The sequence below is a fragment of the Gavia stellata genome, chromosome 4, assembly GCF_030936135.1.
Source record: "Gavia stellata isolate bGavSte3 chromosome 4, bGavSte3.hap2, whole genome shotgun sequence".
NCBI classification, from domain to species: Eukaryota; Metazoa; Chordata; class Aves; order Gaviiformes; family Gaviidae; genus Gavia; species Gavia stellata.
The window spans coordinates 14549145-14566153 of record NC_082597.1 but is presented as its reverse complement, the minus strand read 5'-3'; the positions used below and the strand labels follow the sequence as shown (position 1 = coordinate 14566153).

The following is a 17009-nucleotide window of genomic DNA, read 5'->3' as shown; positions in this document are numbered from 1 at the left end:
GAAAATAGAGACACCTCAGCTGAGGACTTGGCTTGAGAAAAAGTATTTCCCAGATTTTCTTGGTGACAGGGAATTTCACTTAAGCAGGCAAGGAGACTACTTTCAATTCTTTATATTTGAGATATCACCTTTTACACAGCAGTTCTTGGGACCAGTGTGTTTTCTGTACTGCCTCTCTAGAATGGACTGGTTGTAGGGATCTAAATAAAACATCATTTATCTTTCCGCAGTATTTTAATACTCTTATGGTGCTCCTTTTCTTGATTATTGACCTCCGCAGCTGATCTAGGCTGCTAAACAGAGAAAACAGAATGTCTCTTTCTACTTATTGATACATATTACTGTACTACTGAACAACATTAAGTTTAAGTTGCTGTAATTCAAATTTTACCCAGCTTTGTTGAAAGGTCACCCTGTCACTTAGAGGATCTCCACATAATCTGACATTAAGCATTTAATGGCAATAACGTTGAAGCGTACAATATGAGTATATAAGTAGAAAATGCTTACTGAGCACAGCGTTAGGCATTCAAGAATCACTGTAAGAGTATTTCTGGGGAGTTAATGATATTGTTGTTTCAGTAGCTGTAATTACTGGGTGTCCATTACATCCAGGTCTTAACAAGTTCACTTCCTTCGCCTTCAGCAAGGTACTCTATACAATGTTAGTGCACTTAAGAATGCGGTTAAATTTAGAAGCATCATTTAATTATTTATTTGGCAGCAGGCATGTTACCCAAGCACATACCTGCTGGCTGTATCTCAGAAAGAGACGCTATAAATAGCTGAGTGTCTTTACATCAGAATAAATTGGAAACTGGCATAAGGGAAATACAACTTTCTGCCTGGCTTATTTTTCTCTCCTTAATGTTCTCAGCACAAAAAGCAATATGAATTGTGATCTGATCTTGTTCATTAGAAGAGAACAAATCTGTGTGAGTGCAGGAAGCACATCATATCTTTGAATATAAATAGACTAAGAGGAAGTTGAGCCAGATAAGTATTTCCTCAGATTTTACTTCTCATTAAAAGGAAATGAGCTGCATTAATTCATAAAAAGTACGTTCACTGTTATTGGGAATCCTGGAAGGAGGTGTGTGGGAGGTCACCCGCTCCAGTGCTCCTGCCGTGCTCCAACCAGGACCACCCTCTGGGCGAGGGCAGATCGCTCAGGGCCCCGTCCACTCATGGTTTGACCTCCAGTTATTTTTTAGGGCTTCAATTCTGAAGTCCTTCTGATTAATTTTTATCAAATGTATTTACTAATCATTCTTCTCATCTTTTACGGTTTTATGATGGAGGCTATTAGCATGTTTGTCAACTCTTTATTTTTACTTAGATGTAGCTTCCCAACATTTCCAAAATGGAATAACAGCCTAAAGCTGCCAGCGGAACAAAAGTTAGCTGCTCTCTGAAACCTGCTGAAAATAAATAGTTGAGACTTTGCATTTCAAAATTCATAATTCTCACTAAAGCTAGAGTAGAACTGGTTTTTACCAAAGGCAAATACAACTGATCGTTTTGTTTTCTAGTGTCAGGTGTTTATTTCAGATTGTTTATTAGAAGACATACAGGGGTGCAGATAGTCAAAATCCTCTTCTCACAAGGGAGAGAAATGTAGCCAGCAATAAAAATACTTAACTCTTTCCATGAAAATGTAGACTGAAATTACAAAACAGAATACAGTTCTTACAGTTTTTAATTTGAAGATTTTTTTACAGTTAGAATATTTATTTGTACTCTGACCTTTTTTTATAAACAAAGACAAACTTTTAAAAAAAAATAGTCTAAAGATCTAAAATATGTCATAATTAAAAAATCACACTTGTAACTAAATTCAAAGTTGTGGCTTCAAGGAAAAATTAAAATGCTCTTGAGACCTCTTGAGGAAGTTTTCAGAGGCAGAATGGGATGAACAGTGAGTTGCACATATTTGCACCCGTCCTTCTGGTATATCCAGCACAAATTATTGCATCTTTTAACATGGTTAAAATCATCTGGTTCTTGATTAAAAGCCAGTATAAGCATACACCTAAAAAAAATCAGGATCCACGGAGCACTCACTATACCAGACTGTATGGTTCATTAATTTGGGAAAAACTATTAGCAAGCCAGCCAAATTTGACCACTAATAATTTATACTATCCAGTTTGGCTTAATTCAAGTGATATCAGCAAATCACAATCCTTAGCAAGCACTAATCATTATTCATCACATTAGCAAAATGAATCAAAGCGATCGTCTAGCATTAGATAAACGTGATTCTTTTCAGCTCCCTTTTGTTTTTCAGGCTGCAGTCAGGACACAGTTCAAACCCTTCTACAATTTTTTGTATGGATTTTTCTTGCACAATGCCACATTAGACTCATTCTCCTTAAAGCCAGCATTAGATTTCTCATCTGCTTATCCACGGAAGCACTTGCAGGAACTATCAAGAGGTTGTCAAGAGGCAGAGGACGTCACAGTCTATAAGGAGCAAAATATTGCTTCCCTTGCAGATGGCACCCAGTTTTATCTCAGCAAAACACCAGCTTCTAATCAATGTTGTTAAGAAATCTTAGAGACCAACAGCCATATGACTCGGGTTTCTGTAAATCTGACACAGTTTGAGGCAAAGCCATAGTGAGAATTAATTTTGCCTGCCATTGTCAGCCCAGAGACAAATAACTGAATACGTGGATACAAATACCTGATATGAAGTGCCTTCATAACATCTCTTCCAAAATACTGTGCTCTTAGTACTTCTACCTACATGATATTTTAAAAAATACGGTGCATAAAATATTCACTGCTACTTTAGATGGCATTGAAGGAAACCAAAATCACCATAATGAGATTTACAAAAAATGGCAAAAAAGTCATGACCATCTCAGTTGGACGTGTTGTAGGTGTCAGTGACGGTCAGGTCCTGGCTATGTGTTATCAGTCCTCCAAAACAAGCAGCAAAGCAATTGAGAAGCATAGTTTTGTTTCCTTTTTCTATTCTTTCCTGCTTAGTTTAGGTAGAATTAACAAAGCAGTGGTCAGGAGCTGTTTAGCATTCCCACACATTGCCAGTCAAAACCCTCCCCTATTAGCATCAGTGTCTGGATTCAACTTGGAGCAAATTTTATTTTATTGAAATTTTCCTTGGGGCAAAATCGAGGCACATAAAGCGCAAACCAAATAAATTAGTGCTTCAGAATATTCAGTATATGAAAATAGCTGGGTTTTATAACAGAAGCTGCTCATCGTTTTTGGTAACAGACAAAATTGCTGTCTGAGCTTCAAATGTATCATTTAAAATTAAATCCATGAAGGTTGTCTCATCTCTAGCTTTTTTCCAAGTTTTAGAAGTCTATGAATTTCACCTAGAAGCCTATCAAAAGGAGTAATATAACTCCAAAGCAGAAAAGTACTTTGTTCCTGAAACCCAAGGACAAGCTTGACTATACATATGTAGAGAAAAAAATTAAGGTATTCTTGGTTGGGGGGTAGTTTGGTTCCCCCCCTCCAAAACAGACAATTACACATGCAAGCCCTTGATATTGAAAATATAATCCTAACTCTTAGTCAGGTTTAGCTAACAGTAACCTTACCAAGGCATCAGGTTTGCCGTGACATACTCAGCTTAAGAAAGAAATGGCATTTTTCTCTAATGCAGTAACTTGCTAATGTAGACTTCTTTATGGTAAGCATTGTGCATGTTTTATTACCCCTTTTCATGGCTAATTCAGAACCTGGGCATTCTTGATTTAAAACAAGATTATTCTAATCTCATTCAAAAGGTTTTATGTCATCTTGTACAACTTTTTATTTGGAAGACGGAAGGGTATGAAGATTTACAGCATGACATCCTGCCCCTGCTGCTCTGCTCAGAGCTGACAAACTGTTTATTACCATCTCTGGAAGCAGCGTGAAGGACACCTCCTTTCCCCGGCTGAATTTGCTCTCACTTCCTGCTATGTTACCAGTTGAATTTTGACCATCTATTTGTTTGCAAAGTCAGAGTATAGCTTTGCTGGTCAAGGTAGAGGCAAACGTCCAAACTGCAGATTTCTATTTTGAATAATCCTAGTTTAGGATTACTGAAATAATAGTAATATGGAGTAATAGTAATAGTATTAAGTAATAGTAATATTGAAAATTATATTGAAAGCCCGTGGCTTTCAATACAATCTCAGTAACCCTGTCCTGGAGTGCAGTTGCATGTTCACCTTCCTCCCTTTTCTTGGGAAGAAACTCTTAACGTAAGGTAGGATGAATATTGGTTTTGTAAAAGATGCAAGCACTAGATCCATGTGCTTCTTGTATATTTAAAAAAAGATGGTTCAAATGGCAAAGAAAGATGCCTGAACCTTTTTGATGATTATTTCAAATGGATGAATTTAATTATTTTTTTCATTGCCAGTTCAAGTTTTACAGAATTAGATACTTAAATGATAAATAATCTTGCTATCTTATGATTTTGAGTCAAGAACATAAAAACACATTTGTCATCACAGCCAGTAACTGCTAGATACATTGACCTTGAGGACTTTCCCAAACTAATTTTAGTCTTAATGCAACCTGTCGTGCTTACTAAAATAATAATAAAACCCAGCACTTGTCTCCTCTTTTTATTCTGTCTCTATCACTCTCTTTGCAATACCACGAGTGAAAAACCACTTCTATTTTGCAAAGCCCTTTTGTGGTGGCTCCATTTCTTTTAGGCAATAACTTTGATCTTCATTGCTTACTTTGAGCGTACTCAGATTTAACAGACAACATATTTCATATTGATTATACTGACAGGGAACACTCATTTCTGATCGTCTTTACAGTATGGGCAGCAAATACTGCCTTCTCCAATGTTTTAGCAGCATATTTGGACTTGGCTTTGTTTAAGAGCGCTGTACCAAAAGTTGATTGTAACACTAACTGAAATGGCATGTGTTATAAAGTCTATATTGCTGGTTATTTTTACTGTTTATGTTCCTTTAATTTCTGTCTAACAGAAAACTCAGTATGTTGCTGTTTTGCCTCACAGTCTCTGGCCAGCCAAAGTGGTTAAGCTGGCTAAGTTCACTGATTTTTGAACTGAATTCCCCTGAAATAAAATGAACGAGTGTGATTAAGGGTTGGAACTCCTAAATGCCAGAGAAGTAGGAACCGTCAGCAGATGTCACTCAGTGAACTAGACCACCTCTGCAGATGGACAAATACAAAACGTAAAGGCTTTTCCTGACATCATTTGCTTTTAATATGATAGAAATAAAATGCCTTGTCAGTTAAATATAACCACACAGTTGCTTTGTAGCCATTTTGGGTACATGGTTGGTAATTCAAAGGCCTGCTGCCTTTGCAATATTAGTTATTTTGTGCCTCGTTACAGCAAGAATACATGTCGGACCAGCTGGACAGCCCACAGGCAGCTGGAGTGGCTCAGAAGTATCTGTTCCTCTATGTACAATTTAACATTAGTGAAAGATTCAAGAAAGCAACTTCATGGGTCGTTTCCAGGATGCTAGTTGATATATCAGGCAAAATTATAAAGATGAGATTTCATCACATGTTTTGGGGTGGTTTTTCCCCCTGCAGAGGTACGTGATGTGTATCTCAGAGTAGAAAAGCAGTTCCGTAGAGCTGAGAGCCATGAACGTCACCTGCCTCAGGGGAGCTGGGGCTGCGAGCAGTCTACTTAATGACATATGTTCCCATTAAAATGTGTAAGCTGTTCTCTTGTACAAGAGGTTAACACCTTTTTAATCAGGTCATTTATTTCATTGCAAAGATAGGTACCCCAAGTTGGAAAATGATAGTATTTTATGGTCAGCAGTTTCCACATCTATGTGTACATATTTCCACATATATATACATTTTTATAGATATATAAAAAAGTAGATACACAATTTTCAGTGTGACTGAACATATCTGAAGCACACATACATATAACATACAACTCATAGCACACACAATACATACTCCTACCATGAGCAAAGCTGTGGCACTCATTCAGTAGTGTCCTGATGCTATCAGAGGTGCTGTTTCATTGAGAGCTGCTTCTCTTAAATATGGAAAGTAGCTGATGTCTGCTGCTTGGAATCTCATATTTCAACCTGCTTATGAAGTAGAACTTTTGATCTTTGGAGCACAGGTTAGGATTTGTCTGTTTTACTGGGTGTTGAATTTTCTGAGATGGATGAATTATCTGGTGTCTAAGGAAAAAGAGAATTTTTAGTGTATTTAATTACCACACAGGTTGTTTATCATATTTTCTAGATTGAACTTTTCAATCTCAGTTTTTGTTATTTTGACTGTCCCCTTTATTAATTGTTAAGCTCATCTTTTGTGACAACACCCAGAAGGCACCCTTTTATAAATCAAAAGTAAATATATTACTCTACCTTGCAGGGGTGCCATAAGGCTTAATTAGTTCATTTTTGTAAAGTGTTCTGAGATTCCCAGATCAGCATCAAATGTTTATTATTAATTATAGGCTCTAGTGAGTATATTGGATGATTTCTTAATTTAATTCTCTTCAGGCGTCCTTAAAATAACTATTTTTGTAATGTCTTTATTCTTTTAAATTCCTAAAGCACATTTGCTCTTGGCTCAAGTAATTCTGCATACACTTACTGTATTTTTAGTTCTGGAAATATTTTTTTTCTATATAGTAATATGAAAGACAGTCTTTCACTGTTTTCCCTATGAATTCTGCTATGTGGATTATTCTCTAATAAGAAGGTTTTGTTTAAACATTATATGGTGGGGTTTTTCCTGCAGTGGGGGGTGTTAAGCAATTTGCTTGGCTTCCCTTGGGAAATTTGCAGAGATTACATGGTACTGCTGTGATTTATCATTTCTACTTTATTTCTGACTCATAAAGCATACATTATTTTGTGTTTACCTTCAGCAACAGATCACAGGAAATTTCATCATCAATCAAAGTGCTTTAAAGTCAGGAGAAGGGATGATTTGATGAAGACACAGTCAGCAGCTGTCGTTATTGGAGAATCATTTATTGCTTCATTGTGTCGTAACACTTCTCATTTTATTGCTTTTCCCAGGATCAGGTTCATGTCGCTTCAGTTACTCGGATCCCAGCATCACTGTGTCCTACAGTAAGAACAGTTCTGCAGATTGGACTCAGCTGGAGAAAATTAGGTTTGTTACAGCTTTTTAATCATTTTCATGCTTTCCAGCTGAGCAGGTGGTGTTTGAACCTGGCTCTTTTAAAAGTTGTTTTAATTGTTAACTTTTCAGTTCTTACTTGTTCATACGCATTAAAAGATGAGGGGTGAAATTATGGTCGCTAATTGTAATTGCAGAACTGCCACTGGTTTTTGTAAATCACAGTTTCACCCATCGATTATGTGGGAGGTAAGTAAGAGAATGACTTTAGATGTAAAATGCAACTCCAATAACCAGCAGGTTCAGGTGCTTGAAAAACCCAAACTTTGATTACTTTTGCATTTTAGCACCACTTTTAATGTCAGCAAGAACCATAATTTATAGTGCTACAAGTTTCTACTTTGGTAGGATGAAATATTTAATAAAAATAGTTTATAGTTTGAGATGAACACTTGGCTCCTAACACTCTTGTAATAACAATATTATGGTGAATTATGCCTTGGTTTTTAAAAGAACTGATTTATATGAAAGCACAAAGGATTATGAATGGAGATTTTAAAAACTTTTATTGTAATATGCACACTTTTAAAGGCAGAATCAGTATTGGAGATGGATTTTTCTAAAAGCAGAATGAACATTTTATTAAATAATATTGGGAAAGGTATTTTATGCATTGGCATATACACATAGTTATAGAAGTACAACAGGGGAAGAAAAAATGCTGTTTATACATAGTGTCCTCATAGTGTCCCAGTCTGCCTCCCTGCATTACCTTAGTATCTGTGCCACACAGGCAATTTGCTTGAGTATATTTTCAGTCCGTTGAGACAATTTTCAGAGCAAAAGGCTACTTAAATTCTGATGAGTAAACACAACTCTAGCTGCAAGACTGTGGATTTCAGTATCTCATCCTGCCACTCCTTGTGGGAGTGGGATTATGATTTCGTTTACAAAGGCATAAATTATGAACAATTTTAGTAAAACAAGTGGCGCTAATTCTTATCTCAGAAAAATATAAAGCAAGAGTAACTTCACTGCAGCCACTGGAGTTGCCTCAGTGTAATCACACAATACCTGTTTTTTCCTCACATTGATGCAAAATTATATGCCTAGTTCAGTTACCCTCATAGGTCTGCAAGCCAGGAAGCTCGAGAGTTGTGATGGTGCAAACGCAAGCCCTCGAAACCCAAATTTTTTGAAGTTAATGCATATACAGTTTGTCTGTGCTGCTTTAACTTTGCTGGAGCCGGCAGTGGTCCGTATGAATTACAGTGTGTATTTGAATGTGCTTCAGCAGCTTTTACTGTGCTACATGCAGCTCCGGGGAATGGTGGGAGAACGGGGAGAGGTGGTACAGGAGGGCGGCTGTGAAGGGAAGGCGTTGTGTCGGTGTGTGTTGTGTCGGTGGGATTTCAGGTCTGGACTCCCGGGGAGGGAGGGGAAGGATTTCTCTCGGGGAAGGCGAGTGCTGTGTGTGGGCTGAGGGAGAAGTGAGGACAACATCTCAGAGCAGCATTGCAGTGGAGGGTGAAAGACATAACGTTTAACAAGTGCAGGGTGATTTGTGGGGGCAGATTCTGGGTGTGAATATGGGCCAAATACAGTTGCTTTTTGGCATTTCACTACACTCTAATATTTTGCTTTACAAAGCAAAGTTCCTCTATTTTCTCCTATAGAAGCAAGCTATTGGTGCTTTTTTCCCCTAAAAGCTCTGGATTGTCTCTGGCAAACTATTAACCCACCAAAGCATCACTACCAAGGCAGAGGCAAGGTAGAGTAGCTGACACCTTGCAAACCCCTATTTTGTACCTCCTTGCAGCCTGAGGTTTGAATGTAGCTAATTCCCTTGCTGGACGATTAATAAAACAAAAATAATAATTCTCAGCATTCCTTCCTTGCACACAGAGCTCAGTCCTTTCATTGCTAGTAGCAATGTAAAGACATTCACCCAGCGCTAGGGATGAGCCTCAGTCCTTTGACAGCTCTGAGGACAGCTCTGGGAAGCAGAGCCCAAGGCCCTGATCATTGCCTAATAGTGAGACCAAATCGTTGCCTAATAGCGAGACCTCCAGGTCTGCCTCTCCTCTCCACATTTTCCGTTTTCAGCAGCAAGAGAACAAATGGGTTATTTCTTCTGTATTGTTCTTGAAGCAGAACACGGAAAAAAAGGCAACCTGGCCCTCCCCATCCACAGAATTATCCTGACAGCAGGAGTGTGGGATTGGACGGACACATTTGTCAGAGAAAATTTCCAGCTTTTCCCTCCAGCCATTCTGCTCCATCCAGATCTATGAGGGACTGAGGCACCAGAATTCAGGAGTTTCTTTTGGTGAAAGCTCATGCAAAAATCACATTTTGGGAGACCTGTTTTTGTAAAGTGCTTCCTTAACATTTCCTTTTGGCCATACCTGCAAAATACCTGACAATGCCCTGTCACCTAGGAGCTGTGACCAGCATCGAGCATGAATGTTGCCCTGCTCTTTCTTCCTGCTCTCCAAACATCTGCACTGATCTGTTATTTATTGCCTTAGCTTGCACTTTCTTTGAAGCAAGGCTGTCTGTTTGGGCTGTATGTGCGCTGCCTGGCACAGTGGGACTCTGCCTCAGGGCAGGTGTTTTCTGATCTCCATAGATGATTTATCAGCATACAAGGGACACCAGCACAACTGTGTCACACCTACTAAATGTGTTAAATGAGGGAGAAGAGTTCCTGGCTGTGGCTTAAACTTGGTCTAATTCCATGTCATTGTTTTTCAGTGCCCCTTCCAATGTTAGCACAATCATCCACATCTTGTACCTTCCTGAAGATGCTAAAGGGGAGAACGTCCATTTTCAGTGGAAACAGGATTATGTTCACGCCGGTGATGTGTATGAAGCCTGTTGGGCATTGGACAACATCCTGATCATAAATGCTGCTCACAGAAAAGTTGTGTTAGAAGATAATCTTGATCCTGTGGATACTGGCAACTGGCTTTTCTTTCCTGGGGCCACAGTTAAGGTTAGTCTGATTTTCTATGGCTTAATTTTGTTACTACTCTCGTATGTAGAAGACGACAGTAACATCTAACCAAACTCTGAACATACAAGGATGTTTAGGCCAGTCCATCTTCTTCTAGAATTGGGGTCTTTTTTTACTTTGTTTTTACCTTTTCTCTGTCCCATTGGGGCTTTCTAGAACAATGCAACTTCTCTGCCATGGCCAAAACCAAATGACAGTTTATACTGTCATGTCAAAGATCATGTAACAGAAAATGTGAAACAGCTTCCTTTTAGCAAAACAGTGCAATATTTTTGAAACAAATTCAAGACTCTCTCTTGGATATTTTGAAATCAATCTGTTTGTTTATCTTGGTGTTTTTCAGCTACCACTACTCACTTCATCACAAACCATCACAAAAAACTATGGTTTCCCACTTTTTCTGACTGTGAATATCACATGCAGCATGTATTCAGGTAGTGGCTGCTCCTTAGAAGTCTCTTTTTTATTAAGATCCTGTTTTGATATATGAGATCCAGAAAGATCATACAACCTTGAGAAAAACTCTAAGGAGCCATACAAGATCTCTGTGCACAAAGTTCCTTCAAATGAAGAGCTGTTCAACATCTGGAAATCAGTTGGATTCTTGCTTTCTTTGCTTCCAAGCAGACAGAAGTTGAACAGCAGATGACTTTCTGTTTCCATCCTATTTTTCATTCACAAAAAAGGCAGTTTTGATGTCGGGGTTCATTTATGATGCTGCTAATGGTTTTGGCAATTACACAGGAAACAGATGTCGAATACTGAGGGCAGTAAGAGGTTGGTTATGGCCTCATCTTTTCCTCACAGAAACTGATATGAATGGCCTCACATTAATCTTTTTAGAAATTAATACTCCCACTAACCTACTAATAGTACCTGCATATTGACTTTTTTTTACTTCAGTAAGAGCATTGAAACTACGATGACAACGTTTTTATATGAGATTTTAGAATCAAATAATGTCCTGCATATTTAATGAAGTAATTTTCTGTGATCAGTTCACATTTGTTGTGTTGTCAGTCTTATCTCTGGATTTTAAAATCCAGCCCACACATCTGAAGGTGTGAAAGCAAAGCAAGGATTAACGTGCCATAGGTGCAGTTACTTCTCAGCTAGCCAAGCCTAAACACCGCTCGGTCCTTCTGAAACATGCACAAATGGCACCTAGCTTTAGCAAGTAAACCTCTTTTTTTCTTTGTTCTTTTTTTTTTTTTTTTAAGTTAAACTCAGCCAGTTTGTATCAATGCACAACTATGGTTACATGTAAGATGAGAGACCTAAACACAGAGATCCCTTAGTGCTTCTAGACAGAAATCCCATTCAAGCTCAAACCTTGTATGAGATGCGAATCAGGATTCACCAACCTGCCATTCCTCCAAGGAATGTTTTAGGGACAAGTGAAATGTGCACCTGTCTGTTCGCAGCTGATATTTGGCTATGTGTAGCCACTTACACCAGGTTAAGGCAATGTGTAAGGCTGTGGTGTAGCCCCACTGGATTAGAGGCTATGTGTAACATGGGACTTTTGTTCTTCAAGGGACCCTGTAGTTATTTCAAACATTTTTAGTGTATCTAGATGGTCACCAGAGCAATCCCATACTCAAATTTCATTTTTAAGGTTTTTGCTCCAGTTTTCCTCAATTTTTCAGGAACAATTTTTGCCAAATATGGTTTGAACAGATTTTGCAATGTGAATTTCATGTTATGTCAAAAGTAAAACTATAAATTGGGTCAAGATTTACATCAGATTCAGCATAGTCGTAGCATTATAACACCAAGAAAGATTTTTTTTTTTTTTGTGCTTTTCAGGATAGGAACATTATATAAAACTTTACAAAACCTTCTAATATTTTCTTTAAAACATTTAGCATAGCTCTAATCTCAGTTCATCACAAGCACGCTATTTTGCATGAATAGAAAGGTGAGAATCTTTGTACATTGTGCTATGACATTATATCACATTTTAAATGTAACCACACCGGTCACCTCTGTTTCAAGAGGCATTTTACAGCAGTCAGATAACTTGGCCAGTATAACGGGAGAATGATGGCAGCAATTGGTGGTACATCTTCACAGGATTCCCAGTATTATTAATGCTCTTAGGCTGCAAGAGTTCATAGAAACTGGGGGAAGCCTTTAGGAGATTTCTCTGTGGTAGCCAAGGGCATTGGCCTGCTGAATAGTGTTGGAAAAACCCTGACAGTGCTACAGGCATAGCTTGCATCAAAGCTAATTATAGTTCTCTTTCTCCTACAAGTCCTTTTGCTTCCCAGATATCTGAAACTTGCTAAATAGTCCTGATGTTAGTTCAGAAAGTCTGTATAGCAATTTTAAATTTTTACTTACATTTTTACTAAGGGATCAGCAAATTTCATTGCTATACTGTGCTACCTTTTATAACTCTCACCTATGTGCTTTTTAAAGAAGTTCTGATACTCACAGTCTATCAATATGCCAAACTCCATTTCAAGTTGATGAGACCTTTTCCCTGCCATCCAAGGCATTGTGCCACACAAGTTTCAATTCATATCCTCCTGTCCTTTGTCAATTAGTATTTTAGATAAACTGGCCTTAAAAATCTTTCTTGAAATTTGTGTTACCTTCTTCACTGGCTTCCTTCAGTGCTTTTCCTTATGAGTTTCCTTGACAATGCCAATGAACAGTCACATTTCTGGATGTAATTTGTTTTCTAAATCAGTTTCAATTAGTACATACAAAACTTTGATTGATTCTTTTCCTAAATTGTGCCATAAAGCTAAGTAATTTCATTGGACGGAGGGAATGAAATATTAAGAAAAACAAAAAGAAACAAGAAAAATTATCTTTCTAAATTTCTTCCATTTACTGGGGTTATTTTCTATATTCATCCTTTCTTGCTCACCACCTTTCACCACCCAGAATGATTGATATTGCATATTTCTCAGGTGGAAGGGCAGTGCCAGTCTGAGATAGTTCTGACTGCCAGCTGGATGAGCTGAAAGAAGAGGCAAAAATATGTACTTATTTCAGGTAGAAAAAGGAAGAGAAACAGTCTTTCTCTAAGTGTTTACTTTTGCTCTAAGTGTTTACTTCTGGACTGCCCCAGCAAGCATTGCTCAGATGGTGGCACCTTCTCCTTGGAGGCTCTGTGGCACATCCAGGGCAGTGAATGAAGCAAACAAGGGTACGAACACAAGCCCATGATCTTGCACACCTTAGTTGTTACAACACCCCCGTGCTTGGCTTTGGCTTGTGCAATCTCCCGGCTGTTATCTTCAAGGGATGTACCCTCATGGATGGGCCAGGGACTGTTTCCAGTAGGCTGCAGGGATGACACCACTCTTCTGGGAGGAGAGAGTTTGCCAGGTGGATGCAAACTCTGCTGTGTCATTTGCTGTCAAGGCCAGAAAATGGTCCCTGGCCTAATCCGGTTACCATTATGGTCCTAGCATGTTAGAATTGCCCACCCCACCCATCCCTTCAGCCACCCCAAACCTTTTAAAGGAATTCTCTTTAAATACCATTTTGTTGTCTTAGTGAGTTTTACTCTGTTAGTAAAGATAGGCACTATCTTTAATACGGTTTGTTGGTAGCTTAGAATAAATGGGAATATGGTTTGTTGGTGGTTTCGAATAAATGTTGCTGTTGCTCACATAGTTAGATGTGGTTCAGCAAGTTCTTTCCCAATAGTTGCTCAGGAGGTGGTTTTTAGAGTTACTTGTTATACCTTGTACATGCTCTTGTTGGCTGCTGATCAAGTTGCAAAGAAAGTGTATTTTTTTCTGTAGAAGGTTTACTTTGGTAGTACTTGAGGTCTACTAAAATAAGTAGTTACCATTACAAATCCAGGAGTTTTGCTGGTTTTGCTGCTAAAACTGTTCAGATTAATAGCTGCTTAGATTAATATGGTAAAAAGGCAGCTGAAACAAAGGAAAGTACTACCATGAAGACTGTTGCCTGGGTCCTGGAATAGGTTCTGCGATGGATTCAGTTGCTGGAGTGGACAGTGCAAGCATTAATGGTAATTGTGCACTGATGCATTCACTCGAGTCTGGTGGATTTGAACAGTATGTTTTCAATGAGCACTTGTGGGAACTTGCCTGTGCTCGGCTTGGGAAGTGGTTTCTCCTCCTCTCCCAGTCTGCTTGATCTTGGACCAGGAATTTCATTACGATTCTTGCTGCGTTCAGGAGTGGTTGCTACTCATTTGAAAGCCCATGGATGGTTGCAGACGCAGCTGGAACTGGCTACTGAGATAGAAAGCAAGCTGAGAGATAAGCCACTGAATTTGTGTGTTTTGGTTCCAAAGACGACAGCAAAAGACAAGAAAGATGCTGTTAGCAAGGCCAAGCAACCCTTAGGAGATTAATTGGATCCACTGGAACGTATTTATCTGTGTTGGACTGTGTGGAAGGGTGTTGAACAGGATAAATTCCTGACTGCATTTCAATATTTCCAGTGACAGCTCTGAGTGTGAGCACGGCCTTGCAACCGAACATGGTTAGGATGTTGCACGGGTGGTTGAGATTGCGGAAATGCATGAAGCTGTGCTATGCTCTGAGAGCTGTTAAAGGTCTGTGAACCTCAAGACTTCATAGCTGATTGGGTGAAAAGATGAAACCTTCTTCCTTCAGTAATGCTTCTTGGATCTCTACTCCTATAGAACAGAAAAGTGATCTTGTCTTTTGGTGGGCACTTCATGTATCTTCTATATTTGACCAGAAATTGTTGTGTTTTGAGGTACAACATTTGCCAAGTTTTTTAGTTTTCTCTGATTGCCCTGGTCCAAGATGGGATGTGCAAGCTCAAAAACTGAGGTTGAGAAGGGAGACAACCGCAGCAGTCTTCTAGTTCATGTCTCTACAGTGCTTTGATTACATAAAAGTAGTATTGAGACCAAACCACCTGTCTCTGGAATTTTTCCACATCTGAGAAAAAGCAGTATAGATCATTACAGACACTGGAGTGGCGATGTATTTGGTCATGATGTGTTAACCCCCTGTCACTTCTCACCTTTGAGAAGAGTCAAGTTACAGAATTGCTGTCTCACAGTGGTTGCAGCTGCTATTCCTTTGGTGGCTGAAGGTTGCAGTCCAGGCAGTCAGCTTAGTTTGTTTGGTCTGCAGGACTTGGGGACTACACCTGAGGCTGTCTGTCCTGCTGAGCTGCAAGCATGCAGCCTGGCATAGCATGGGATGGGGCAAGGCGGGGAGGTCTGTGCCAGCCTCACTGGGCAAGTTGGGTTTAGCACCAGGGAATGGTACCTGATGCATGTTATTCACTACCGTGGACATGACCAATAAATTCTGAAAATGTCCCAATCCCAATATCCTGATACAGTAAGCCCCTTAAGTAATAGGTCATTACCATTCAGCTCATTTTAATTTCCCAGAAATGCACGCCAGCTTAGCAGAAGAGAAAGTTGCATAAGAAGAGAGTGGGAGAACTGAATACTCACACTCAGAAAAATATGCTGAAAATGTGTCCATAAAACTCCATGACCTCTCACCACACCCTGAGCACATCAGGGCTATGCACATCCTAGATCTGCGAGTCCTTCCTGAACCTGTGTTGTCGTGTTTCACTGAGCAGGGAAGACATGCACGCAGGCCTAGGAGTTTGGCAAAAAGAAAGGCTGATCAAGCTATTCCACACCCCCAGTTCCAGAGCAGATTTCCAAATCTCTGAATAGGCTGTTAATTAATAGGAATGGCATCGGATAGTCTTCTTTCAAAACAAACATCCTGACATCCCATACGTATCTTTGTCAGTTTTAATTGTTTGTGCTGACATGAACAAGATTTTTTTCCATTTTTTGGTTTTAAATTCTTGTTTCAAAAAGGGGTTGAGGTACCCATTGGGTCAGATCAAATATATTTGTTTGCAGGAGTAAAGGTGATGCTCTAGCTATGCCAGTGTGAAAATGGCAGGTTGAAATTGCTATGACCTTATATTGGACAAAATTACACAAATATAAATGCTTCTAACAACACTCTTTTGTTTTTGAATAAGATATAACAAGGCAGTATTTGGCCTGCAGGCCAAACCCAGCCTTCTAGCCAGCTGCTTTGCCTCGCAGGAGCCCTTATCCATCATATCTTCCTGGGAAGAGGTGAGACGGCTTCCTGCTGCACCTCATCTGAGAGTCATTCCTGCTTCTCTGTGGGTGGAAGGAGGAGTGTGAGAGGGGAGGAGAGGTGAAGAAAGCGGAGCAGGGTGCACAAAACCTGTCGACGGGCTCCCTTTAGTAAGAGTGTGGGTGCTCTGAGCTGTGCCCATGAGGAAGCATCTTTATGTTTCAGTTGGACTGGATCTAGCCCATGCATGGAATTGCTCTTGCTTTTTTTTTGTTAATAATCACACTTTTACTTAAAATAATAATACTTAGATACAATGCCTAGGGGGTCATTGGAACTGGTAGGTGGTTGACGATGGTGCTGTGAATTGTTCGGGCAGCTGAGAATCACTGTCGGGCAGCAATGCTGAACCTGCACCTTTCTCCATGCCAGTTCCCCGTGGCTCGGAAGTGTGGTAGGGGGTGGCAGGGAGCCAGCATTAGCTCTGGGCTGGCGTCAAAGCACCAGGGGTCTTTCCTGACTCCTAGAAGGAAAGAATTTGGTCTTTGCAGGTCACTGTGAGATGCACATTAAAAAAAAGCAACGTGAATTGACCCATTAGATGCCAGAGTAGAAACGACTTTGGTTGACTCTTTCTCACTCTAATTTTACAGTGGTGTAAATACACATCATTACTTTCAGAAGAACAGATGAGGTTTAATCACGCTCACTGCAGAGTGCTAGAAACAGCAATAGTTCCTAATAACATAGAGGAATAGTTCAGTTCATGCCAGTTAAATGACTCAATAAGGAAATCGGTCATCGCCAGAATGACCGGTGTTGTACAAACATCATGAAATGTC

At 39.4% G+C, this 17009-nt stretch overlaps 1 protein-coding gene across 1 annotated transcript in view; it reads left to right on the top strand.

The window, feature by feature from the left end:
• Window positions 1–17009, top strand: part of RELN (reelin) — a 299237-nt gene that overhangs the window by 159411 nt on the left and 122817 nt on the right. Inside the window, exons 9-10 of the mRNA XM_059817215.1 lie at window positions 7029–7125; window positions 9850–10090. Coding sequence (XP_059673198.1) covers window positions 7029–7125; window positions 9850–10090 — 338 coding nt within the window. The remainder of the gene's footprint in view (window positions 1–7028; window positions 7126–9849; window positions 10091–17009) is intronic.